At 35.9% G+C, this 27,878-nt stretch overlaps 3 protein-coding genes across 3 annotated transcripts; 2 read left to right on the top strand and 1 right to left on the bottom strand.

Moving 5' to 3' along the window:
• Window positions 1-100: 100 nt before the first annotated feature.
• Window positions 101-832, top strand: LOC110801678 (protein EARLY FLOWERING 4). Its single transcript, XM_022007077.2, has one exon. The coding sequence runs from the start codon at window positions 187-189 to the stop codon at window positions 628-630; it is 444 nt and encodes a 147-aa protein (XP_021862769.1). The 5' UTR covers window positions 101-186; the 3' UTR covers window positions 631-832.
• A 5,812-nt stretch (window positions 833-6,644) lies between these two features.
• LOC110779441 (protein EARLY FLOWERING 4) lies at window positions 6,645-7,327 on the top strand. The gene has a single exon (XM_021983957.2). It carries the CDS (start codon window positions 6,722-6,724, stop codon window positions 7,160-7,162), a length of 441 nt encoding a protein of 146 aa, XP_021839649.1. The 5' UTR covers window positions 6,645-6,721; the 3' UTR covers window positions 7,163-7,327.
• A 9,965-nt stretch (window positions 7,328-17,292) lies between these two features.
• Window positions 17,293-27,006, bottom strand: LOC110801681 (peptidyl-prolyl cis-trans isomerase CYP19-4). Its single transcript, XM_022007081.2, has 8 exons — window positions 26,849-27,006; window positions 26,540-26,626; window positions 26,357-26,435; window positions 20,832-20,879; window positions 20,696-20,719; window positions 19,021-19,203; window positions 18,831-18,906; window positions 17,293-17,702 (listed from the first exon to the last, which is right to left on the bottom strand). The coding sequence occupies exons 1-8, from the start codon at window positions 26,924-26,926 to the stop codon at window positions 17,555-17,557; spliced, it is 723 nt and encodes a 240-aa protein (XP_021862773.1). The 5' UTR covers window positions 26,927-27,006; the 3' UTR covers window positions 17,293-17,554.
• Between the last annotated feature and the right edge of the window lie 872 nt (window positions 27,007-27,878).

Here is a 27,878-nt window from a genome sequence, read left to right as displayed (position 1 = left end):
GTATTATTCCCTTTTACCCTCTTCAACACCTTTTCCCACGCGCCAAATTTAGATAACTTACTTCTATGGCTCTATAAATACCTTTCTCTACCCATTCTCTTGCCTCAAATCAAAGCTCCTCTTCATAGTTTCTTCAATTAAACAAAAATAAAATTATAGTTAGGAAAGTAATTAAGCTTGACAAACATGTCTTACTCGGGAGCTGAATCGAGTATGGAAGACGGCGATCGTCGGCAAAACATGGTGTCTGCTGGAGGCGCCGGCAACCGTCGCCGTAGAACAAACAATATGGACGAGTTCTCCGGCGACGGTTGCGGGAACCCGCAGGCTTGGAATGCCTTCGCGGACAGCTTCAGTGAGGTGCAGACGGTGCTGGATCGGAACAGGATGTTGATCCAGCAGGCGAACGAGAATCATCAGTCGAGGATCCCGGATAACATGAAAAAGAATGTGGCGATCATCCAGGAACTGAACGGAAACATCACGAAAGTGGCGTCGATTTACTCCGATTTGTCGGCGAATTTCAGCGGGAGCGTGAGGCAGCAACCGCAAGGCGGTGGCGGGAAGGGGAGTTGTAAAGGAGGAAATGGAAATAACGGGAGGAGGAATGGTGGAGGTGATCAAAGATGAGGGAATTAAAGGGGAAATTAGTAAGAAATTAGTATTAATAAATTAATAATTAGTAATAAGTTCCCTCGGATTAGGAGCTAAAAAAGGGATTTTGGCTCTTTTTTATGTTCAACTTTATGTACTGAGATTATAAATTGTGCTATGTACTGTGATGTAAGGATGACAATGGATTGGTAATGAATTGGCTAAGGTTTTATCTGAATTTGCATTGTTAAATTTTAATTAATGATTTTAATTTCAAATTTTTGTTTAATACAATTGTTTATAGGGAGTAATCTAGATGGTGGATAACAACTGAGCAAAATTAATGTTCTTTAATACGAATTTGTCGACTATTGAAATGTTTAAACAACGACTTCCATTTTCTTTTAGTGATGAAGTCATGATAGATACGGTGTACTTTGGTAGATTGTTTGGTACACCGTAATTTGGTAAATACAAATATGTACTCCCTCCGTCTCTTTGATCGGACACGCTTGCCAATGCACAACTTTAACCACTAATTTCTTTAACAAAATATTATAAAAACTTATAAAAATATTATATTTTGAAAATATATATTAAGAAGAAGCCAACAATATATTATATACTAACATTTGTTTTCATATACTAGAAATAAAACAGGGTCAAAGTGAATTATGTGAATAGTGAAAAAAGCCAAAACAGGTCGAGTATTAAGGGACGGAGGGAGTACATGTTAAATGTAGTCTGTGGTGGCGGTAGCATTGTTGTGATAAAGATGATAAATACTTCATATAGAATTTTGAGGAGGAAGTTTGTATTCGCGTCTTATTTTGAGTGCACATCCCTGTGTCCAATAGATTTTTGGTTAAGGATAGATTAGTCAAATTTTACGATAACGCAATTCGGAACATCTGTATCATACTGAGTATATTTTCTAGGTTAGGCGAGATAAATATTAAGAGATCTAGTGAAAGAGAGTTTGGTTTTGCAAATTATTTAATTGGTTATGAGTTGAGAATGGAGTTAACCGAGTTATGTCTGAAGGGGAATGAGTAAAGTTGTAGCCTATAGTCGTTTGCTATTGTACGTTTATTATAACAACTAAATATGACATTATGTAGGGCAAGATGATAGTGTACAATGGCGGATCTTAGTTAGCATTGGGGTGGGCCCGGGCCCCCTGAATTTTGTAGTGTGTTTTTAATTACGCCCCCCTTAAAATTTGCGTATAATTGTATAATAGTATATTGCTTAATTTTTCTACCCCGCGTAAAATTGTTCAAGATCCGCCGCAAATAGTGTAGTACAATTATCTGACACAGTGATACATACAAAACACGACATGGTACATTTAAAAATCCAACAAGACTCAACATAACAAATTAAGAATGGGAACATAAGTAGAATTGTTGTTGGCGTATAAGCTTGTAACAACGTACACCCCACCTTCGCAATTTGGATTATACACCCTGGTGCACAGTGCTCATCGTACACCCTGTTGAACATTTATTGAAAATCTAATGAACATGAAGAATGATTTCAATGTACATGTACTAGTAAAATATTTAAACTATATGTTTTATGGATTTGAACTATATTTCATTAGCTATATGTTCTTTGGGTATGAATAATATGTTGTTTGTATTTGAACTACATATTCATTTAAAAACAGGGTGCACAGTGAGCATTGTGCACCCGGGTGTATAAAACATATTTTGCCCCACCTTTGACATGCTTAGGCCATCTTTTTCAAAAATTGAACATATAACTAATGGGTAATGAGTTGGATAGTGGGTCGAGCCGAGACAACTCGACATATTTGAGACTATGAGAGTTTGATTTGATAGAGAATCATAAAATAAAATATAATTTTTAAGTTGTGCATGATAAGAGAATTGAAAACATATATGAACATCACATTAATGTTGAAGGATGATATTTTGATATCTACCAATTAAAATAGAGAACCAAATGATATGCCATATTCAAATCACAAAATGTTGAATTATGATATTTTGGTCTCGAATGAAAAAGGAAAAAGCGAAAAGATAAATTCTGTGTGAGAACAAATGCTGGATGTAAAAGTGAAGATCCTCAAAAAATATCTTAACACATTGGCTCTTTTTTTGCCTTTTGTGATTCTTCAAAAATATCATTGCTCCTCAGTGCTAATCTTTGAGATTCTTAGCGACTAGATATTTTCTCAAGCAACCACTAATCTCAAATTTTCAACTCGATCGATCAATTCCTTAATAATTTTAATCTAGTCAATGCTAAGTTCCATTTGGAAATTGAGCTAGCTACCTAATGTAAGTGGACGATGTCGTCTAACAATTCGTACTAGTGATCCCATTATTATTATTGTATGCTAAAACTCGATATAGTTTGATGTCAATACTTAAAAGTTACGTACTCCATATATTGATATATAAAGGTAAGTGGTTTGAGTAAGGGTTGTAGTGAATTGGCAGGAGGGATCAAAAGGAAAGATGAGTAAGGCAAAGAATAAAGAAATAACTCGTCTTTCACCAGACTACCTTATACTTTTCATACATAACTGTCAAATTATGCTCAATTTTCTACTAATCGAATAGTAAGTGGGTGATGTGACATATAGTATATCAGACGATATTTTAAAAGAATTTATATAACGAAAGTTCCGCCAAAATAAAAAAATGCTTTTGAAATATTACATGTAGATCATAAATCACAACTAGGGGTGTAAATTGGATGGACTGGATTGGACTTTGCCAAGTCCAAATCCAATCCATAATTTTTCGGACTTGGATAATTGAGTCCAAGTCCGATCCAAACATTTTTCGAGTCCGATCCAATCCGATCCATAAAAAAATTATTGAGTCCGAATCCAGTCCAATCCGATCCGATCCAATTTATTTTTTGAAAAAAAATAATAATTTAAGTTTTATTTTTAAAAAAAAAAAATTTAACTCAAACGGTTCGAAAATAAATGTAAATAATTCTGTTACCGGGTAACTTTTCTAACACATAAAATAAAATACTCCGTACACGAGTATCAAATAGTGGGTATTAAATAATTTAACACCTATATTATAAGTCACTCCTTTATAAAGGAAAAATAAATAGCCATTAAGCAATAGATATAATTGTAAATAACAATATGTTATACACATTAAACACTTAGCCAAAAAAGGGTTTCAGTTCTTAAAAAAACATAACTTTAAATATATTAAAACTCAATAATCAACCATCACCGCCGACGAGAGAAAGCGAAAGAGAAAGAGGTTGACATAATATTTTTGGGTTATGAGTTTTATATGGAGTGTAATATTTTGTTGTTTTTTGTTGCACATAGTAAATAAGGCCCAAAAATCACATATTTCACAATAGTTTTTAAATTACAAATATTTATCTATAAATAAAATCTTAAAACTTTGGACTTAATTGGATTTTTGGACTCCAAAAGGTTGAGTCCAAGTCCAGTCCAAAAATAATTGGATTTGGTAATTTGAGTCCGAGTTCGATCCAAAAAATTTCAAGTCCGATCCAGTCCGACAAATTTGAACTGGACTGGATTAGACTTTGGACTTTTCTCAATCCACTTACACCCCTAATCACAACGGGGCTAATAATAGGAGAATAGCTTTAAGCTCGAACGGTTACGATTATTAATGGGTGATTACTGATTAGTAATATTATACGGCGTATTTGTCAAATTTCCTCTTACTTTTTCATGTATTTAGTTTATCAACTAGTGTGTGGCCCGGGCGTTGCCCCGGGTTTTGACTTTTTTTCGGATTTGTTTGTTGTAAATATGTGTCCATGTATATGATGGGTTGTCATAGAACTATGGGGTTACACACAAGATTTGCTGCCGATTAATAACCTTCCAAGCTGAAACTCCACGCTCTACTACCCCGAATGCATGTAATATGTTCTATAATTATTCAACCACTTACTCGTTATTACGTTCTATTACCCTGAGTTTTTTTTTTAGGTTTAATCTAGAAAAGTAATAATTGTACATTTATAAATTGAATAATCATTCCCTTTTTTTTTGCATTCACTTCTATTCAATTTGTTGTTTATTGTAAAAAGATCATAAATGTTTATATAGAATATATAACACAAGTTGTAGTTGGTTAAGATGGTTGGACATTGAACTTTTAACAAAGAGGTCTGGTGTTCGATCCTTGTTTACATGTTTTTTGGTTGTCAATGACATGTCATGATGTTGATTAGTGGTGACGTGGCGTAGTAAGGAGAGGTATACGTGACACGTATACGTTCTTAAGAACGCCTTTTAATATATTAGTACTAGTCTTATATGCACGCGATGCGTGCGAGATTATATAAAAAACTAAAAGTTGTGTTATTACAACTATTCATGCTAAATAATATATATACTTCATATATATTTAAAAGCATCTAATAGTGAAACTATACTCATGCTCTTATATGACAGATAAATCTAAATCAAAGTACCAAAATAAAGAAATTAAACATATAACGTGTTTCCTTTTTTTTGTTTTTTTAATTATTCCTGCATATTAACTTGTCTAACCACATTTCTGCCCAATCAATTTGCAACGATTATAAGAATATTTTGGATTAAAATCTTCGATTGTTGATGGAGGTAACACCCACAAAAACTTTGTTTCCAAAGGTTGATAATGCATTTTCCATGCCCCGACTACGTCTATTAGACTGCATAAATGTAATTTTTTTAATTTTAAATACAACATGAGCTAATTATTATAACTTTTTTTAATACGAACTATATCATTTCACCAAATTACCTATATAAGTATGTATAAACCTAAATTTTCTTTTAAAAAATATGACAATCTATCTATTACATTATACTAAAACAGACATCAGGAATGACACGTGTCACTTTCTGGTGCAAAATTTTCCCGCCAAAAAATGTTTCCTAAAAAATCTCTTCTTTACTTTATTTTGTTTTTCTATGTTTTTTTATTAAAATAATTATATGCCACATAATAATTTGCTAAAAATAACTTTTGGTAATATTTTAGTCAAACCGTTATACTAATAATCGAAAATATATTTACTTAATATTTTGATCAAATATATTAGTATATCGAATATTTTGGTCAAATCGGCTTATCAAACATTTAAAATATGTACTCCGTAATATTTAGTAGGACGGAAATTGTATTAGATGATTAAATGAAATATTAAAGATTTATTAATGATGCAATATTTTTAGGTAGAAAAATATTTCGGTCAAATAATTTAAGAATATCCGTGTATACACGGAACCTAATCTAGTACTCATATTACCCACACCCATTTTCACAATACTGGTTATAATTAGCTCGGTAACTCATCAGGAATTAATTCAAAGTACTCCGTATCAAAGACTTAATTGCCCACTAAAAAAAGTTAAAGCCCATTATATAATTGCCTTAATTCTAACTCTTATCAAAACATCATCCACACTTTCTCGGATTACATAATGCGTTAATTGCCATAATGCGTTAATTACCATAATTGCCATAATGCGTTACATTTTTAGATTACAATGAATTTTATACATGTATGTAAAGGGTAGTTTAGTAATTTAAGATGGACATCAAAAGCGTGATTACAAAAATAACCCTCCCCTCTTAGCTTATATAATAGAGATAGATATTTGTTTTTAATTTGGTCATTTCTAGCCAAAAAAGTCGACCTCTTAATTTGGTGCCTTCCAAATATCGAGGTTTGCATACGGTTTCAAGGGGGTTCCACACTTGTAAACCCATCCCCCAACTAGCACGATTCCCTCACACAAGTCACAAACCACACCACCTCACACGTGAATTGCTGACCCGATACATCAATACGACGACGTTTGCACCATCTCACCCTCGCATCTTACGTGGCTAAATCACTTTTGCACTTTTTGTTGTCAAAATATCTTCCCCCTTGGATACTTCACCTCAAATCTCTCCCACTCTCACATTCAGCGCGTGAAGGTATTCCATTTAAACCTTTTTTAGCCCCTGTTCCCACGCGCTACTTTGATGACTCACCCTCTATATAAACCCCTCCCCTACAAGAACCAGAGCTCCAAGTAGCCTCCCATGGAAGCTTAAGAGAAAGAAAATAAAAGTTACAAAAAAAATAATAATTGATCAACATGTCTTACTTCGGAGGTGGATCCAGTATGGAAGACGGAAATCGCGAGCAGAACATGGCTTCTGCTGGCGACGCCGGAAACCGTCGCCGGAGAACAAGTGGATACCACAATGATACGGGAGAGTTCTCCGGCGACGGTTGCAGGGATCCCGAGGCGTGGAGTAACTTTGCGGATAGTTATAGCCAGGTGCAGACGGTGTTGGATCGGAACAGGATGTTGATCCAGCAGGCGAACGAGAACCACCAGTCGAGGATTCCGGATAACATGGTGAAGAATGTGGCGATCATTCAGGAATTGAACGGAAACATTACGAAAGTCGCTTCGATTTATTCCGATTTGTCGACGAATTTCACCGGGAGGGTGAGGCAGCAACGGCAAGGGAGTGGGGGGAAAGGTGTTGGTAACGGAGGGAGTAGTGGTGGGAGGAGGAATGATGAGTGAAGGAAAAGATAATTATCTGGATTAATGTAATGTATTAGTGTTATTAGTGTTATTAATTAGTAATTAAGAGCTTGGGGGTGTAGGCTCCTTTGTTCATTTTAAGCTATGTGATGTGATGTAAGGATGTTTATGGATTGGTAATGAATTGGCATGTGTTTAATCCTATTTTCGGATTTTGCTTTTACAATATCTTTTCGATCAGAAGTAGTTTCGTTATCCGTATAAATTAAACTAATGATACTCCGTATGATAATTGATTTGAAATGGAAACGTAGAATTAACGGTGCAGATGGTGGAAGATAAAACTCTCAAATCGGTTACTATAAAACGAGTGATTAGGTAGTGATGAAAACATAAACAACTTTTATTAAAAAAAACAATCATTAAACAACAATGGATTAGTATTAAGGATGAAGTCAGAAGCTTATTATTTGATAATAGTTATTTGGTTGGTAGGATAATTGTTAATCCTAGACAATGTATGATCTTATACCTTCATAACCTTTTTGGCCGTTTAGTTAAATGCCTAATTTAATTTTGATGACCAACTATTTAAATAGTTCTTCGTGTGTCTATTTTTAATAGCTGGAGCTTGATGTAACTTGTAAGTATGTAACTTGGCCAATTTCATAGACAAGGGGGCCCATCTCGTATATAATATGCGAGATCGATATCTTATCAAATAATTGTACTTTTGAATCAAATAGTTACACATGATCAAATAGTTATATTCAATTAATTACTTATATAACCAATCAAATAGTTACATTTTCCATTGTATAGTTATATTTTTTATTACTGACATCCACAATATTATACTCTCTCCGTCCCGGAATATTTGACATGTTTTCCTTATCGGGCCGTACCTTAATACTTGACCTGTTTCTAAAAATGAAATATTCTAACAATATTATATTATTTCTCACTCCACCCCTATTAACCCACCTACCCCCTACTCCATACAAAAAATAATTAAAAATTCAACCCCTACTCTCCCCCAACCCCACCTCTTAACCCACCTCCCACTAACTACATTAAAATAATACCCCACTATCAACTACTACCTATTAAATTAAATAAGTCAATTCAAATCCCTTAAATTATGTGCCGGTCAAACCGGGTCGAGTATTCCGGGACGGAGGGAGTACATATTACAGTCTCATAAGAGACCTGTCTAGTTTTATAGTTGTGACATTGCACGTGATGATGACCTGTTCTGTTTCTTGTTAGTAGTGGATAGAGTCAAGCTTCACTCGATCATTTGCTCTTGTTTGTTAAAAGACTATTAGAAAACTTTAAATTGCATGCTCAATTTTCATTTTCGTGGATTTTCCTGAACCACGAATAAGTTTCCCCCATTTTGCTTGATGAGTGAAAAAACAAATACTCCCTTCGTCCCATAATACTTGCACCGCTTTTTTTTTTCGGGCCGTCCCTTAATACTTGCACCGCTTTTATAAATGGAAATTCTTACCAATATTATATTATTTCTTGCACTTACCTACTAACCCACCTACACCACTACTCCCTATAAAAAATCATTTAAAAATTCACATACCCATTCACCACTCTCCATCCTTTACACATTTCCCACTAACTATGTTGGTGTATATACTCCTACTGCAGCCTCCACTACAACTGCATCATGCAGCATACAAGCCAGCAAGCAACAGCATACAAGCCAGCAAGCAACCACCCCTACTGCACGAAGCTTCTAGAAGGAATCAGCTCAACAAACTCCCCTAAATTCTAGGAATTCTGTTAGCTTATTGTTAGCACTGTAATAATCAGTTAGAGTTGTATTAATGCTGATGTGTAGGATTGCTGGCATCTCATTGGTTAGACCACGTAGCATTCAGTGTATATAAACTCATCATTCTGTAATTATCATTCAATCAAGAAGATCAGTTTATGATTTCATCAAACACTTTTCTCTTTCTCTCTTTTTCTTTCTGTCATTGCGTTGATTGTCAATAGACAATCAAGGTTAAATATCAACTGTGAAGTTGATTTTAACATGGTATCAGAGCAGTTGATCAACTGATCCTGCTGTTTTTCGTTCAATTGGTTGAATCAATTGAAGCTTTTCAATCTTTCTTTTCTTAGTTTTCTTCTAGAAAATTCAATTACAAGATGCCTGCAGATCAGCAAACTGATCAATCACTAAATCCTAACTCTGCTTATTATTTAAGCAATAGTGATCTGAATGCCACAAAACTGGTGAGCATTGAATTTGAGGGACAATACTTTAATGATTGGAAAAGGTCTATGATGATTGCGTTGTCAGCAAGAAACAAATTGTGCTTCATTGATGGATCCTTGAATCAACCAGCAGCAAACTCCACCAATTACAGGTTGTGGTGCAGATGTAATGACTTGGTGATATCTTGGATGTTAGCATCTCTTGAGCCTAAGATAGCAAGAAGTGTCTTATACCTCAAAACTGCAAGAGAGATATGGCTGGAATTGGCTGACAGATATTGCAGAGAGTCTGGTCCTCAGTTGTATGCAGTACAACAACAGTTAAGTGAGTTGGTTCAAGGAGAGGATGAAGGAATTGCTAGTTTTTTTACCAAGATTAAGCTATTTTGGGATCAGTTAGACGGTTTGGAACCTTTGCCTACATGTGTGTGTACTGGTTGTAGCTGCACATTGACACAGCAGCTTCTCAAGACTCAACAAAATCAAAGACTAATTCAGTTTTTAATGAAACTGAATCAGAAGTATGAGCATCCAAAGAGCACAATATTAATGATGAATCCTCTGCCTACAATTTCTAAAGTATATGGCCTTTTGCTTCAAGAAGAGCAACAGAAAGAGATGCATGATGTCAAACATCAGCCTAATCCAGAATCTACAGCTTTCAATGCTAGAAGGTTTGACAAACCTTACAAACCTCATTATGTTTCAAATTCTGGTGCTGGATTTCAGAATGGAGGTAGTGCAAATCAATTCAGGAATACAACTAGAAACAACCTGTTTTGTGATCATTGCAAAATGAAGAATCATACCATTGATAGATGCTGGAAACTACATGGTTATCCTAAAGACTTCAAGAACAAAGGAAAGAGAGTTGCAGCTGCAGCTTCCCTAGATGATTACTCTCTCAAGGAAACACAAACTGAAAGAGAACCAGGAGTAGTTCATGCTACCTTCACTGAAGAACAATACAGCCAGTTAATGCAGTATCTGAACAACAATCAAGTTGCTAATCAACCTGAGAATTCTGGATCTCACTCACTTGGTTTAGCTGCTACCTCACAACACAAAGGTATTTTCTGTCTATCTGCTAATTTTAAGAGAAATTGGATTTTAGATAGTGGTGCAAGTGATCATATGTGTTCAAACCTATCTTTATTTGATTCTTTTGAAACTGTGAGTAAAGATCAGCACACAATCACTATTCCTGATGGCACTGAATTACAAGTCAAACATAAAGGAGTTGTTCACTTAGGTCCAAATATCATTCTCAAGGATGTGCTGCATGTTCCAGAGTTTCAATTCAATCTGATCTCAGTATCTAAATTGTGTTGTGATGCTGGTTGTTCTGTTTCTTTTACAAATAATGACTGTGTTCTTCAGGACCTTTCCAAGAGCAAGCATATTCTGCTTGGTAGGTTACATAAGGGATTGTACAGATTCAATGAAGATTTGATGATTTCAGACACTCACTTCTCTCACAATAACTATGGACTCTCAACCACTGGATCAGCAGCTGTACAGGAAGCCAAACTTTGGCATCTTAGGTTGGGACATATGTCATTTGGAAAAATAAAGAATCTAGATGGAGTTGATGTACCAGGATGTTTAGCAGAGTCATTTTGTCAAATATGTCCATTAGCTAAACAGTCTAGGTCTCCCTTTCCAACCAGTTGTATCAAAACTACTAGACCATTTGAGTTGTTACATATTGATGTATGGGGACCATACTCTATTGTTGATACAGCTAGGTGCAATCAATTTCTCACCATTGTAGATGATCATACAAGAATGACTTGGACTCACCTTATGAGAAATAAAACTGATTCATTGCAGATTATGACTCAATTCCTCTCTTATGTTGAAACACAGTTTGGTTTTAAAATTCAGTATATTAGATCAGACAATGCTCCTGATTTGGTTGAAGGAGGAATGAAAGAACTATTTCTATCCAAAGGTATTTTACAACAGAAGAGTTGTAGTTACACACCACAGCAAAATGGTGTTGTAGAAAGGAAGCATAAACACTTACTTGAGACAGCTAGGGCTTTGTTCTTTCAATCTCACTTACCTGATAAGTACTGGAGTGAGTGCATACTTACAGCTACATATCTTATTAACAGGATGCCTTTAAAGAGCATACAATTTTGTACACCATATGAAAAACTCTTTCATAAGAAACCTGATCTTTCTCATTTGAAAGTGTTTGGTTGTTTGTGCTACATCACAACTCCAAAACTTAACAGGTCCAAGTTTAAACCTAGAGCAGACCCTTGTGTTTTTCTAGGATATCCATCAGATCAAAAGGCTTACAAAGTCCTTAATCTAGCTACACACAAAATTACAACTTCTAGAGATGTTGTTTTTCATGAGAAACATTTTCCTTTTCACTTCTCTTCTACACCAACACAAACCTACAAAAATAAATTCTTTCTTCCCATCCATACAGATTTTACAGATTCCTCACATTATCCCATCTTTGATCAAAACTCATCTGATCAACCTTCTAATTTAACTTCTGACACCAACAACACAAATTCTCCTACTTCACATTCTTCTCATTCTTCAATTCCTATCTCCACCACTTCTTCTTCTAACCTTCCAAACTCACCTCCTACAGCTACAATTCCACATTTTAATTCTCTTGAATTCCCTATTCTACCTTCCAGAAGGTCTACTAGACAAACTCAACCACCTTCTCATCTCAAAGATTATGTCTGTCCTCCACCAAAAAGACATTGGTGTAATCTTGTGGCCTATGATTGTCTACCTGACAAACAAAAGGCACTCATTGCTGCACAGTTGGAATTAATTGAGCCTACTTCTTATTCAGAAGCAGAAACAGACAGCAACTGGATAGCAGCTATGGAAAAGGAAATCACAGCTTTGGATAAAAATCATACTTGGGATTTTGTTGTTCTTCCCAAGGGTAAAAAGGCAATTGGATGTAAGTGGGTTTTCAGAATTAAAAAGAATGCTGATGGAACAATTGAAAGATATAAGGCTAGGTTGGTTGCCAAGGGCTTCACTCAGAAGTTTGGTATAGATTATCATGAGACATTCTCTCCTGTAGTCAAAATGTCCACAGTCAGGTGTTTAATCTCATTGGCTGCCAGTAAGGGTTGGAAATTGTTCCAACTAGACATCAATAATGTTTTTTTACATGGAAATCTTGATGAGGAGGTGTACATGAAGGTCCCAGAAGGTGTTACTGCCCCTCATGGTCATGTTTGCAAGCTGACCAAATCACTTTATGGTCTAAAACAAGCTTCTAGACAATGGTTTGCTAGATTGCTTCATGAACTCACCTCTCAAGGTTTTAAACAATCCAAGAATGATTATTCTCTCTTCATTAAACATGACACTGGTGACATCACTATAGTGGCAGTATATGTGGATGATATTATCATCACAGGGTCCAATCCAGCTACCATTTGTGCTCTCAAAAGTCATCTTCATCACACTTTCAGCATCAAAGATTTAGGTCTCTTAAATTTCTTCCTTGGTATTGAAGTTTGTCACACATCAGAGGGATATGTTCTTACTCAGAGGAAATATACCAAGGAGATGTTACAGGATTGTGTTTTAAACATTTCAAAACCAGCTGTTACACCTTTCCCTTTGAATCTGAAACTCACTCCTGATGGTGACATTTATCCCAATCCTGAACTGTATAGATGCTATGTGGGCAAGCTTAATTTCTTAACACATACTAGACCTGATCTAGCTTTTGCTGTTTAATCCCTCAGTCAGTTCATGCACTCCCCCAGAATTCCTCATGTTGATGCCCTTATTCATACACTGAGATTTGTCAATCACACTGCTGGTCAAGGTATTCTTCTTAAAGCCACTGACAAGCTTACATTACAAGCTTTTTCTGACTCTGATTGGGCTGCTTGTCCTACAACAAGGAAGTCAGTCACTGGTTACATCTTACTCTTGGGCAATTCTCCTATTAGCTGGAAGTCCAAGAAACAGTCCACCATCTCTAAAAGTTCTTCTGAAGCTGAATATAGAGCCATGTCTCAAGCTGCTAGTGAAGTTTCTTGGATTGTTAGGTTATTGGAGGAGCTTGGTGTTTCTAACCTACAACCTGTTCAACTCAATTGTGACAATCAATCAGCCCTTCACATTGCAAAGAACCCCATTTTCCATGAAAGAACTAAACACATAGAGGTGGACTGTCACTTTACAAGGGATAAAGTTCTTGAGGGTTTACTGCAACTGAGTTATCTTCCAACTCAACATCAATTGGCTGACATCTTTACTAAGATACTTCCTAGTCCTCAACACAGACTTCTCTCCTCCAAACTTGGAATGACAAATGTTTCTCCCATCCCAAGTTTGAGGGGGGGTGTTGGTGTATATACTCCTACTGCAGCCTCCACTACAACTGCATCATGCAGCATACAAGCCAGCAAGCAACAGCATACAAGCCAGCAAGCAACCACCCCTACTGCACGAAGCTTCTAGAAGGAATCAGCTCAACAAACTCCCCTAAATTCTAGGAATTCTGTTAGCTTATTGTTAGCACTGTAATAATCAGTTAGAGTTGTATTAATGCTGATGTGTAGGATTGCTGGCATCTCATTGGTTAGACCACGTAGCATTCAGTGTATATAAACTCATCATTCTGTAATTATCATTCAATCAAGAAGATCAGTTTATGATTTCATCAAACACTTTTCTCTTTCTCTCTTTTTCTTTCTGTCATTGCGTTGATTGTCAATAGACAATCAAGGTTAAATATCAACTGTGAAGTTGATTTTAACAAACTATATTAAAAAAATAATTCACCATCAACTAACATCATTAAAAAAATTAAGTCAATTCAAGTGTCTTAAACTCCGCACCGGTCAAACCGGTGCGAGTATTAAGGGACGGAGGGAGTATATAGCACGTAAAATCAGGACTCATTTCATGAACGAAGTACATGAAAAAACAAGAGAAAATTTTACACATAAGCTCCGTTTGGTAGGGCGTAAAATGTTTTAATAGAAAACAATTTTCCTTTTTCAATCATTTTACGTTGTTTGGTTGGGTAAGAGATGAAAAATAATTTTTTATGACTTCCTCAAATGTGGAAAACCCTTTTCCATCTGGAAGAGAGGGAAATTACTTTTCCTTCTTTCCTCCTTACCTCCATCTCCTTTCTTCCCCTCAATATTCTCCATCTTCTCCCATTTTCCTTTAAGATACCAAACAAAAGAAAACTAGTTTGGAATTGTGTTTTTCCTTGAAAAATATTTTCCATGGAAAATCATTTTACAATGAAAATGTTTTACGCCCTACCAAACGTAGCTATAGTCCGTATAATTATACAAATGCTCAAGTTGGTTTTTATTTTATTTTTATAAGGAAAAGCAAAAACAAGGTTGTACGTATCTGATTTGTTCGGATGTAACTATGTAATGGCGAATGAAATAAAAATTTGCCAAAATAAAATTCTTGAATACTCCGTAGTAACTACTCCCTCCGTATTTATTTAAGAGATACACTTGGCCGGATACGGGTATTAAGAAAAAGAATTGAATGAAATAAAATAATAAAGCAAGTGGGGTTGGTTAGATATTTTAATAAGTAAACAAGTGGGGACCATGTCATTTTGGTGGGGTGGAAGGTGGGGTGAGTTGATGAAATTATTTGTTTAATATGATGGTGGGTCATAGGGTAAATTAGATGTATTATTTAATTAGATGGTGAGGTTGATAAGTTACTAAAAATGGCAAGTGTATCTCTTAAATAAATACGGCCGGAAAAGGCAAGTGTATCCCTTAAATAAATACGGAGGGAGTAATACGGAGTAAATACTAACTGCCAAGGGAAATGAAAACTTTATGTGGGGATGGAACTGGAATGAGTACTTCACGTGATCACGTACAACGAAATAGATAATGTTTCGCATCAATTGAGGTTGGCATGAGTGGTTAACGGTCTCTTACTCCTTAACAAAGGTCTTAGTTCGAGCCTTGGGAATGGAAAAAATCTCAACTGGGAGGGATGCTGTTCATTGAGGTACCCATGCAAACTCCCGCGGGAGATGGTCCACTCGCCGAAGGCGGTGGGAACTCCTCGTAGTAGAACCAAAAAAAAAAAGATAATGTTTCGCCAATATAGGGTTAAAGTTTTCGGAGCAAAAGATCTTGTATGCACAAGATGTATAATAAATTTATTGTATATCGGAATAACTTTTATCCTGTTTTTTTTGTAACTTATAATGTAATTTTTTTTTTTTTTTTTTTAACTTTTTATATATTTTGATTAACATTTTACATTATTAAAAAAAAGTTGATAGATTAAACATTTTAAAGGGTTAAATGATGAGTTCTCTCATCTATAAATCACGAAAATATTATTTTGCTGAAAGTTAGGGAAATTAACTAAACTATGGCGTGGAATCGTGAAATAAGTTTGAAGAAAATCTTATCTGCTAAAATTTGCTTGTGTATGTTGATTGTTGGTCCCATATTGATGCCAATGAAAATGAGATGGAACACTTTTCACATGATATTTTGTTTGTGCTCTTTTTATGAGCTTACTTTAAAAAATAAAATATCAATGCAAGATGCTAGGTGAACCAGTCACATACCACAGTATGATTTTGTTTGCACTTTCTTGGCTTTGCAAAGAGAGGCCAATTGGTGCAAATGATTTTAATTTGAGAATGTGTAAAAGATCAATCGTCTATGTTGTTTGAGTATTAGTTAGAATGTTTAGCCAGCTTGTAGGCTAGTACTCCGTATCTAATTAACACGTCCCGACTCCCAAGTTGAGGAAGATAGGTAGAGCTCGTATCGACCGTAAACTGGTACGTAATACTCGGTACAAAATTTCTCAATCCGAACCTTACCAATTTATTGAATACAACCTCTTTTTCATTCACTTCTTTACGCTTTGATAAATGTATCCAACAGTCAAAATTTTGACTATAAATTCTCATTATTATATTTATCAAAAATTACCATTAGATATCTTGTTAGATTCGTCTCGAAACGTATTTTATAAATATCAACTTTTTGTATTTTTTTGCCATGCAGAATTGGATATATTAACGGTCAAACATTAAATTGAAGTCCGTGCAAATAGTAAATATAAAAAACTTTTTGAAACGGATGTAGTATGTTTTATTTCGTGTTGATCCATTTTCTTGAATGGATTGAAAATTTCAACGCAAACACGTTAATATCTATAATAAGTAGGTTCAAATCTATTCACATTTGTTATCTTTAATACGAAGTACTTCGTATATGGTAGCGGTCTGAAAATATCTATCTATCCATTTATCTATCTCTAATAAGAGGCCATATGTAGTCCACCTTAAGTAGATATTTCTGTGGAGCGCGTGTGTAAGGATAGCGTCTTGATCATCGTCACTTATCAATGTTTTATACTTGTACTGTAGGAATAGTACGTTGACAAGTTTCAAAGAGATCACTTGATATTTTATATGCAGGTGAAAAGATCTTGGCAAGGCAATGAGCATCTTTGAAAAGGACACAAATGTATCATTACACATTTACACCCATGGCATCTGATTCCCTTACATGATCACATTTGATATTTTACATGATCCATAAAATTCGATGAAGTTCAATTTCCTAACTTTTAAAGCTTTAACATACGGTAGTAAAAACAATACCAGACCAAACTGGTTTTCATAGGGAACTAACCCCTGACTAGAAAACTAGACTGGTTTATAACTCATACAGTCTCCGTAATCATAAGGATATCCCAAATAGTTTGAGACACCAACCACACGCTAGCATCACTAGATGTCGAAGTGCAGTGTGGTTGACTGGTTGGTGTCTCGTACCATTTGAGATGTCCTTATGATTACGGAGTACTGTAGAGTTATAAATACCAACCCCTAACACAACTACTAATAGCTGCTATTCTGAATCACAAGTTCACAACTAAAAACAGACCCGTCGTGAATAATCCAACTATTATGTCATATTGTCATGTCATTTCAGAATATTGAACAAAGAATTGTGCAATATAGTGCAACTCTACAATAGAAGGTTACTGTCTTACTGATTTGGAAAGTGGCAAATTATGCCAGGATTACAATAATGTCGACATTACACAAGATGCTAGTATAGGTTCTTCCAAGAAATATCTGGATAATTATCGTCAACGTCAAGGGAAACTGGGTAGAAATATCTGATAATCGGCGTACAGTGCCTTTTTGAATCATGATGATGATGATTTCATTTCCCCGGAATTGGATATCACGACTTTTCCTCTCGGAATTCCATTTTGTGTTCCACGTGCTTCAATCTTGTGGACGACATCCATTCCCGACAACACTTCACCAAACACAACATGCCGCCCATCCAACCTTTTGATGTGCAACACAAATGTACAAAATTAATACTTCATTAGACCTTCAAATGAAGCATGCATCAGCGTTTATGGAATCCCTCTTGTCTAATACAAGTATATGAAGAAAAAACCCCTCACATGAAGCTCCAAGTATAGCTGAAGTGACATACAACTGGGAAGAATTTACGCAATGTGACAGGCGTCTCACCATCCCCCGGTGAATGTTTCTCCTGGCACAAATTTCTACTCCCAAGAGTTCACTCTTTTTTCCTCAAGTAGTTGCTTGTTTTGTACATTATTTTTCTACTCTTATTCCATAACCGGTTTCCAAATCAGTGAAAGTACTAACATGTTTAATAGTTGGTCATAAATGGTGTCAGCTGGAATGAATTTGTATGTGTTTGTAAAGAAAATCAATATTCATTCCCATAGTAATGCTAGTATACTCAAAATTAACTATTTTTTCTTCATAAATTTTCATTACCATCCATTCCCATTTGGTTGGTATTTGGTGGGAATGCTAATTTATGAAGAAAAACACCAAGTTTGAGATAAGGTTTCATTACCATGGACATTATGATATTATTTTTGTTGCCAAATAACATCTATATTATTAAAGTAGAGTGGTGAGGAATAAGAGGCCTCTAGAATCTCAATTCTCAAACCACAACTACTCCACGTCATCATCTTTAATTCTCTTAAATTAAGCTGAACCAAATAGGAAATTACCAAAGCATGAAAATAAAATATCAACAAGATAAAAAAAAATACTAACAGAAAAGGAAAACATTAAATTTTTTAGTCAAGTTAAATAATAGTACTAAAAAAGAAGGAAACTACAATTAATGCTCTTTTTTTATTAGTTTTCTAATTTGTATAGAAATCCCGTGCATTAGCATGGGCACAGACTAGTATACATTTATTCTTATTCTCACCATTTATTAACAGTAGTTAGATTTGCCAGCAGCAAGTGATGCTTGCCCAACCTAAGTTCTGGATATTTACAAGAATAAACAAGAAATTCTAAAAGAAAGGACCATAAGAGCCTCGATTCAAAAATTCCCTACTCGGCTACTCCCTCTATCTATGGCATATAGAAGAAATATATACTTCGTATAACAAAAACCAGAGCTTAGCAACTTACCAGTTTGTTTTAACAGTTGTAATAAAGAACTGTGATCCATTGGTATCTGGTCCAGCATTTGCCATTGATAGAAGTCCTAACCAATGTAAGCAACAATTAGATTCACATATAAACTAACAAGAGACATGTCACCCCTCGTTAAAAACAGGTCATGTATATAATGAAAAGCAAACATGGTAACTCAAGCTACCTGGGACGGTATGCTTCAGTTTGAAGTTCTCATCTGCAAACCTCTCACCATATATAGATTCTCCACCACGGCCATCACCAACAGTGAAATCTCCTCCCTGAATCATAAAACTTGGAATGATCCGGTGAAATTTGCTTCCTTTAAAGTGCAGAGGTTTCCCACTGTTTCCAGTTCCTTTCTCCCCTGAAATAACAAGTGATCACTTAGGTTAATGGAAATCAATGTTTAAGAAAAGCCATACCGACCCACGGCTTCTAGTCAGTTCAAACCTCCATGACTCAGGCTAATTTTCTTATGATCTATTATCAAGAATGCAAAATTTATGTCACACTATAATTTATACATAGTATGTAGCTAGAAATTCAAACACTTTCAAGAAAATAATGACAGTCATGGAATAATTGGTACTCCATAATATTCATAAATAATAAGACCAGCACAGACAAGAATTATACTACCAAAAGGCTCAAGAAGTTATTAAGGCTATGTTCTCTTCATCTTATTCTTATTTCTTACTCCCTCCGTCCCTTAAAAGATTGCCCCAAATTACTTATTTGCTTTATTAAGAATTGATATGCTCAAAAGCAAGTGGGTAGTGTGTGAGGAGAGACATGTGAGGACCACAACCCAAATAAGGTATGGGACTAACAAATAGGGACATCCATTTTTGGTGTATTGGACAATCTTTTAAGGACAGAGGGAGTATTACTTATTCTTCTTAAAACGAGACCAGACCATACGAGACTAAGGATGGTTGTGGGTTGGGTCGGGTTGGGCTTCAGACCAGACCCGGCCCACATCAAACCCCTTGTAATGAGCCAGGCCGGGCCAAAACCAGACCATACGAGACTAAGGATGGTTGTGGGTTGGGTCGGGTTGGGCTTCAGACCAGACCCGACCCACATCAAACCCCTTGTAATGAGCCGGGCCGGGCCAAAATTCAAAAAACACGGCCAAGGCCCACGTGTTGGGCCATACCATCGTGCTTAAGCATACATTTACTAAATTTCGCCTATTTTGTTGTGTCGGGTCGTGCCTTTGTCGTGCTTTTTCTAAAAAAAATGTGGCATAGGCCCGGCCTACGACTTCGTGGTTGGGGCAGTCTTTTTTCATGTCGGTCCGGGCAACAACCGTCTATAGACCACACCAAACCAGAAAAAGCAAAAAAAAACACTCTCAGAAAACACGACCAAACCAGCATAATTCATACCAGGCCTTAGATCTAACCAGACACGAAATTAGAAAGATGAAGAGGACAAAGCCTAAGGAGGCAATAGCATGTAAATTTTCTAACAAAATCTAGGTAAATTCTCTGAAGTCGTTGCCATATTACTTCTAAAAATGAACTTCTAAAAATATTCACCCAGATCACCAAAAATATACTTCTATAAAGCAACTATTAGAAAGCAGAGCAGTATTCATTTAATCAAAGAACACAAATAGATTCAGATAATACATGTCGTGGAAGTCTATAGCTTAAGAAACCATGATCAAGAAGCATTCATCATCTGGAAGAACAAGAAAAATAGAGCACTACATCATTTCTCTTCAAAAGAATAAATAAGGAAATTATATACAGCTGGGAAACTAAAGAAGTGCAGACACTCATTGCAGAAGCTGAATTCATGAACAGATGCAATAAATTAAAAGGAAGGGAGCAAAGTTACATGGCTACCCGTGCATAGAGCTCGAAAATTCTCTGCAAGGAAAAATACTTCTTTCTATCAGTAATTTTTTTTTTAAACAACAGTGAATCGATAATCAACGAAGTTCCAAAACAAGGAGCATTCAAGTAAACCAAGAAACTATACCTACAGTTCTGGGGACTGTTTTTCCAAAGAGGCCCATAATAATTGTTCCTGAAAGATACAAAAGCAATAATCAGATTCTCCTCATATCATGTCATTTAATCCAATAGTTCAAAAACATAAATAGTGGAAGATTTGGGACTGCTCCTAGACAATCTAAACGTGCACACATGGAATTCATTTATTGAGCCATCTTGATGTTGCACATCTTGAAGAGGCCAGACAAATCCTCTTCAACAGTTAGAGATTTAGACGGTGACTGATGTGAAATCTTAGGTCTCCAAGACAAAAAAAACACCAAAGCAACGTTATTCTCCTTACAGATGTTTGACACTAATCCTCCGCTTAGATATAATGAACAGAAATTAACTCAGGGGAAGGAAGACGAGTTAAACATTTTGTTTACGGTACTGAAGTAACGTTGAGAAGGCTTCAAGGTTTTCAACTTTGTCCCTCCACTCCAACCTCTCCATTTTCTCCACCAATTATACATTCTCAATCCAGAATAACAGAAAAAAATAAACAGGAAAATAGACAAAAAAGAACATCCACACTTGATTCAAATGGAGGAAAGTGTAAGACTTGGATCAAATAATTCAGACTCTCACTATGCATCCAGCTAGGTTACACCCCATAATGCACATGATTGGAGCATAATTAAATCCATCATCTAGTGTAGAGGCTCCTGTCTTGTGCAGACTTTGGAGGTCCAGTGTATATAACACTAGAGCTTTACCCTGTAATAGTGTAATCGGCTCATTCGAGGGAGGAGGTACCTACTCATATCCATCTACAGTCGACATATTCCATAGAGGATGAGGATGTTAGGTGGAGTATAAAGCAACCTTACTAGGGGAGCTTTTTCATAAGACTTTTTGGTTGGAAAATCATTTACTAAAGCCTGCAACTTTGTAACAAATAAGCAGCAAAAATTCTAGCAAAATGATTGATTAAGCACACTTCTACTATAATCCTAAACTCAACTATTGCCCTGTGACCTTTAGCTATTTCAGCAGTGATTTTAGGGTATTCAAAGAAAATGACACAAACTAACTACGTTGCACACCGTTTGAAAGGAAGCAGTCCAACAATATCCCGGACAGTTTCTTAATTTTAGTCAAGAGTCCTGAAATAAGAGAGCCATTTTACATTCTGAACTTTGTCAATGCTAGTGTATGTATCCAGATGGATCCAAGTAAAAGATTCCTTCATGTGAAGTCCCAAACTACGTACAAAGGGTATCAGGAACCTCAAACCAGTCATTTCATGGAGAAGTAAGTAATACTCCTATAAGATGCATCCTTGACAACTCCTATATGCATCTAGGGGTGTAAATGAGCCGAGCCTGCTCGCGAACTATTCGATGCTCGACTCGTCAAAGTTCGGTCAAAGCTCGACTCGAGCGGGCTCGACTCGAGCTCGGGTTCGGCTCGAGATCTTAACGAGCCAAGCCCGAGCTACCCTTGGCTCAGCTCGAAAGCTCGTGAGCAAGCTCGAGTTTTTTTTTAATATTAATATTTGTAAAATAATTTAATATAAAATAATTTAACCAAAATAATTATTATTTACAAAGCTACTAAATGTCTAGATTTCTAGATACATCTTATAAAACTATAAAGTACAAATATATGGGCTTTTGGGAATTGGGATTTGGGACCAAAAAAAAATTTTAAAAAAAATCATTTAAACAAAGTAACTTAACGTCACTTTCACTAATCACTAATTCACTATACTCCTCAAATCTCAACCTCACATTTTCGCACTCACACAGTCACGCAAGAACCCTAGCCGCGAGGCCCGCGACGACACACCCAAATACCCAATTTCTTGTCTAGCTATTTCACGTTTCCACCTCCGACGATCGACGGCTGACGACTTTACGAGATCCGTCGACCGTCGACCCGGCCCCCTCTATCCATGGCTGGTAAGTTATTCCCTCTCTTAAGTTTTTCTTAGGAAGTTTTAATTTATAATATGTTTTGTACTAGTATAGTAGTATCTGCAAATCTTAATCATTTGGTATTTATGTAATGTTTTGTGACTGTTTTTTTGGAGAAATAACCGTTTAGTCTGGATTTATGGTCAATTTTTAGGTGCTAAATAGTCGATTATTGTGGATTGTGGTCAATTTTAAGGTGTTTTTAGTTGATTTGTTATTATTGTTTGTTTCTTGAATTTGGTAGTGTGGTTAGAAGTTATTTTGGTTGTCGAAATTGTGTTATTGAATCTGTTCTGCTAATTAAAAACGAATCTGTTATTTTGAATTGGCTACTGCTAGAATGACTTAGTTTCTTTGATATAATGAGTTAATGACATAGTCAGCGACTCAGTGTATGTAATACATTCTAATAAATGTTTTCTACAGATGACTCTAGTTGTGCAGCACCATTATCAACACCTTGTTCTTCTACACCTACGGTAGAAGCATTTTTTGAACCTCTTGATGAAGATATGCCAGACGATGATGAATTGGAGGACAATGCTGAAGAAGAAGCACCAGATACCACCCCTACAGACACAGTAGACGAAAATCTAACCCAAGGTACAAAGAGAGCAAGGAGGTCTGAGGTGTGGAAGGATTTGGAGGATCCATTTGTCTTAAGAGGGTTAAGAAAAACTCGATGTAAGTATTGTAAAAAAATTCTTAGCCTTCCAAAATCTGGTTGCACCAGTCATTTAAACCGTCATCTGAAAACTTGTCCACAAAAATTATTGAAGCAACAAACTTTACTGAATTTTTTGCCATCTAATAAAAGTGCGGGTCCACTTGACTCTGGGTTTGTTAGTGCTATACATAATGGTAAGCTTGATATGCTTATCATGAGAGAAGGGGTTGCAAATTGGATTGTCATGCATGAGAAACCCTTTTCTGTTGTGGAAGAAGTAGGGTTTAATATGATGTTAAAGAGGGGAATACCACAGTGGACTAGTGTTTCACGTCAAACTATAAAAACTGATGCATTTAAAGTATATGAGGTTGAAAAAAAGAAGTTGAAAGACACTTTGAAGAAGGTTGATAGGATCTCTTTAACCACTGATCTATGGCGTGCAAGACCACAAAAGATTGAGTACATGGTTCTTACTGGTCATTTTGTTGATCGGGATTGGAAACTACAAAAGCGAGTCTTGAGTTTTGTACACATACCTCCTCCTAGAAAAGGAAAAGACATAGCAAATTGCATATTTAGGTGCTTAAAGGAGTGGGAAATTGAAAACAAAGTAAGTGTTTATTTATCCATTTACAAATATATGTTTTACTAATTTTATATTTGAAAACATAGCTACTGATTAGATTGATAACTTTTGTTTTTTTTTTGTTTCTTTCTCTCTTTTAGGTCTTCACGGTATCAGTTGATAATGCCAGTGCAAATGATTCATGCATACAAATTATGAAGGATACGTTCTCACTAACTAAGAGGTTAGTATGTGGTGGAAAATTGTTCCATGTTCGGTGTTGTGCGCATATTCTTAATATTATGGTCCAGCATGGTCTAAAGCAAGTCAAAACCATCATTAAGAATGTCCATGATTCTGTGGAATACCTCAATGGGAGTGAGGCAAGATTGAAAAAGTTCACTGAGCTTGTCCAACAATTCAATCTCAAGGAAAGGAGATTAGTTCTTGAGTGCAAGACTCGATGGAATTCAACTTATGATATGTTAGCTTGTGCAATCAAGTTCAAGGAGGTATTTTCTAGACTTGCTTTAGAGGATAACGATTATGTTTATTGTCCTAGTGCTGATGATTGGATTAAAATTGAGAAATTGATAAAGATCTTAAAGGTTCTTTATTGTACTACCAACATTATCTCAGGCTCTGAATATCCAACTTCTAATTTGTTTCTCTCGGAGGTCTACTACATTAAGAAAATGTTGGATAGTAATGCTGATTCCCCTGATGTTTTTGTTAAAGATATGGTTAAAAACATGAAAGAAAGGTTTGATAAGTATTGGGGTGAATGTAATTTGATCATGGCTTTAGGTGGGTTGTTAGATCCTCGTGTTAAGATGAAGGTTGTTGAAATTACTTTTCCTACCATGTTTGCTTCAGATAAAGTTAGGGAGAATATAAATAAAGTTAAAGATACTCTGATTGAATTGTATGATGAGTATCTCAATATGTATCCTCCTTTAGTGGAGGAATTTGGTGAATGTGGAAATGGAACGTCAAATGTTGAAGAAGATGACCTTTATGCGATGTCTAGAATTATACAAGTTGTGAGAATTGGGGAAACATCTCAACCTAAGAAATCAGAAGTGGAGTTGTATTTTGAGGAAGAAACCTTTGTTGTTGAAGGAAATAGCCCAAATAAGTTTGATGTTTTACAATGGTGGAAGGAAAGGTCTTCAAAATATCGCATTTTGTCTAAATTGGCTGCCGATATCTTAGCTGTTCCTATTACAACTGTTGCTTCCGAGGCTACTTTTAGTGCTGGAAGTCGTGTTATTGATTCTTATCGAGCATCATTACTTCCCGAGACCGTGCAAATGTTGATTTGCACAGGAGATTGGTGTAGGTCCCGTTATGGAGTGCAAAGAAAGAACAAAGTAAGATGGAAAATGTTTTTTTTTATGTCTTTTCTGTTTTATATGTACTTAACTAATTAATTTTATAATATGTACAGAGTATTGAAGAGGATGAACCAAAGGAAATCATTCTTCCTATTCCTTAGGTTACTTTTCCCTCACTCCTTTTCGTTAATCTTTATATTACTTAGTTTTTATAATGACTATATGTTGACTTTTTTGTGTAGGTTTTTCGGAAAAAAACATGAAAATAGGAGCAAGAAGGCGTTTGTTTTAATTTTATGGAACCTTTGATGTTGTATTGATGAATCATGTATAATTTTATTAATTTTACATTTGAATTTGAGACCAAATTTTATTGTTTGAACGTTAAATTTTTTTTTTAGTTATTTTGTGTAAGACATTTTTTGTTTTAGGCTATATAAAGACTGGAAAACAGGTTGAAAACAGATTGTTAAATTACATATCGTTGTTGTGTACTTGTGTTAAGGCTGCTGGATAACAGGTACTTCGAGCCGAGCTTCGAGCTTCGAGCCGAGCTCGAGCTCGATTAAAAAATTTCGAGCTCGAGCTCGAGCCCAATGTTACAGGCTCGTCGAGCTTCGAGCTCGAGCCGAGACGCAGCTCACAGGTTTCGAGCTCGAGCCGAGCTTGCCTAAGCTCGGTCTCGGCTCAGCTCATTAACACCCCTATATGCATCCTTGACAAGCAACTACGCCTAAACAAACTGTCAGAAGACTCGGAACTGTGATTATTTGGAAACATAAATAACACTATATGCTACACTGCAGACTGCTAGTGATCCACAAAAACCAATACTTCCAGAAAACCTTCACACCTCAGGAACGGAATTTCTAGCCAACGAAGTTTAGTCGCAAGCAAACATTACGATGCAATAATACCCCCGGATTGCCTATTTTAACATCTCCCACTTTTCCACACCTCAATACATAATCAAGCAATTCATCAATTCTCAAAACAATGTGTTAAAACAACACATACCAGCAGGCTTCCCATCAATCTCGACATCGAAAAAAACCCGGTGAGTCACTTCTCTCATCCCATCAATGGACGCCTTCCCCTAAAACACATTCAGTCAATCAGTCCAATCAAATAAACACCCATAGAATAAGATTTCCAAAACCCTAATAATTCAAAAGGCTGACTATAAACTCAGTTACTCACCTCTTTTACACTCCCTAGATCATCACTATTTATGCGTGGATCCCTAACTTTCTGCACTTCAGATGATCCAGGATCATTTAAATGGTTCTGCAATTAATGCAATATAAAATGGTAAAATTAATTGAACATCTGAAAATTACAAATCAGAAATTAAAATCACATACACAAAAAAGGGGTCTCGCATCAAACACAAATTGCAATTGACAAGATGAAAAAATAAGCTGAACCAAAGCATCCCTAAAAAATAGAGAGCTTGAAGTATGAAATTAAATGTACAAAAAGCTGAAAATTTGGGAAATGAAACAATACCAGAATAAGAAGTAAGAATGCGAAGAGAGCGAGAAGCCATAGGAGAGCTGGAAATACGATCCGTTTCGATATCGCCATGTTTTTTTGAGCTTGGTTGATTTCCCACTTTTGCTGAGCTTTCTTTTTTGGTGGGAGATCACTGATTACTTGATTAACGGAGTAGCAAACTCCGTGGATCAAGGCCCGTTTTTTTGGTAACAAGGCCCGTTGTTTTTTGGTAACAAGGCCCGGTTTCTTCCAGGACTTGAAGCCCGGTTAATTGCAAGTCGTAGTGTTGTCAAAAACTGTCTCAGTCCAACAGTAATCCGATAACAAAATGATACTCCACATCGACCACATTAATCAATATCTTATATGAACCGAACTAATCAGGGTTGATAGGTAACTAATTGTGAGATATTTTCCATGATTTCACATTTATTTTCTCATAATACATACATAGTTAGATTAGGGTTTATCTAAGGCTATTCTAGTAATTACAAAATAATTAAATTACAATATTATGTATTTTATCACACCCCCGCAGCCGAAGTGGGAGGTTTACGTACGGTTAGACTATCCCGAAAATCATCAAAGAGTATACGCGGAAGCCCTTTTGAGAAAATGTCTGCAATCTAATAACGGGACGCAACATGTAAAACACGTAATTCACCACGTTTCACCTTTTCACGAACAAAGTGAATATCCATCTCAATATGTTTAGTGCGTTGATGTTGAACATGATTGTCAGAGAGATAAATAGCACTCACATCTATCGCAATAAACTAACGTGGCTTTAGTAATAGGACAATGTAGCTCAAGTAATAAATTACATATCCAAAAAAATTCAGAAACAACGTTAGCCACGCCCCTGTACTCGGCCTCGGCGCTAGATTCGGACAATGTAGGTTGTCGTTTGGCCGACCAAGATACTAAGTTGTCTCCAAGAAAGACACAATAACCCGAAGTAGAGTGTATGGTGTCCGGACATCCACCCCAATCGGCATCCGTATATGATACAAGGGACTCTATAGAGGAAGAATACAAATGA

Source organism: Spinacia oleracea, chromosome 1, assembly GCF_020520425.1.
Source record: "Spinacia oleracea cultivar Varoflay chromosome 1, BTI_SOV_V1, whole genome shotgun sequence".
NCBI lineage: Eukaryota > Viridiplantae > Streptophyta > Magnoliopsida > Caryophyllales > Amaranthaceae > Spinacia > Spinacia oleracea.
The sequence above is the reverse complement of the archived record's forward strand: the minus strand, read 5'-3'. Positions and strand labels throughout refer to the sequence as shown.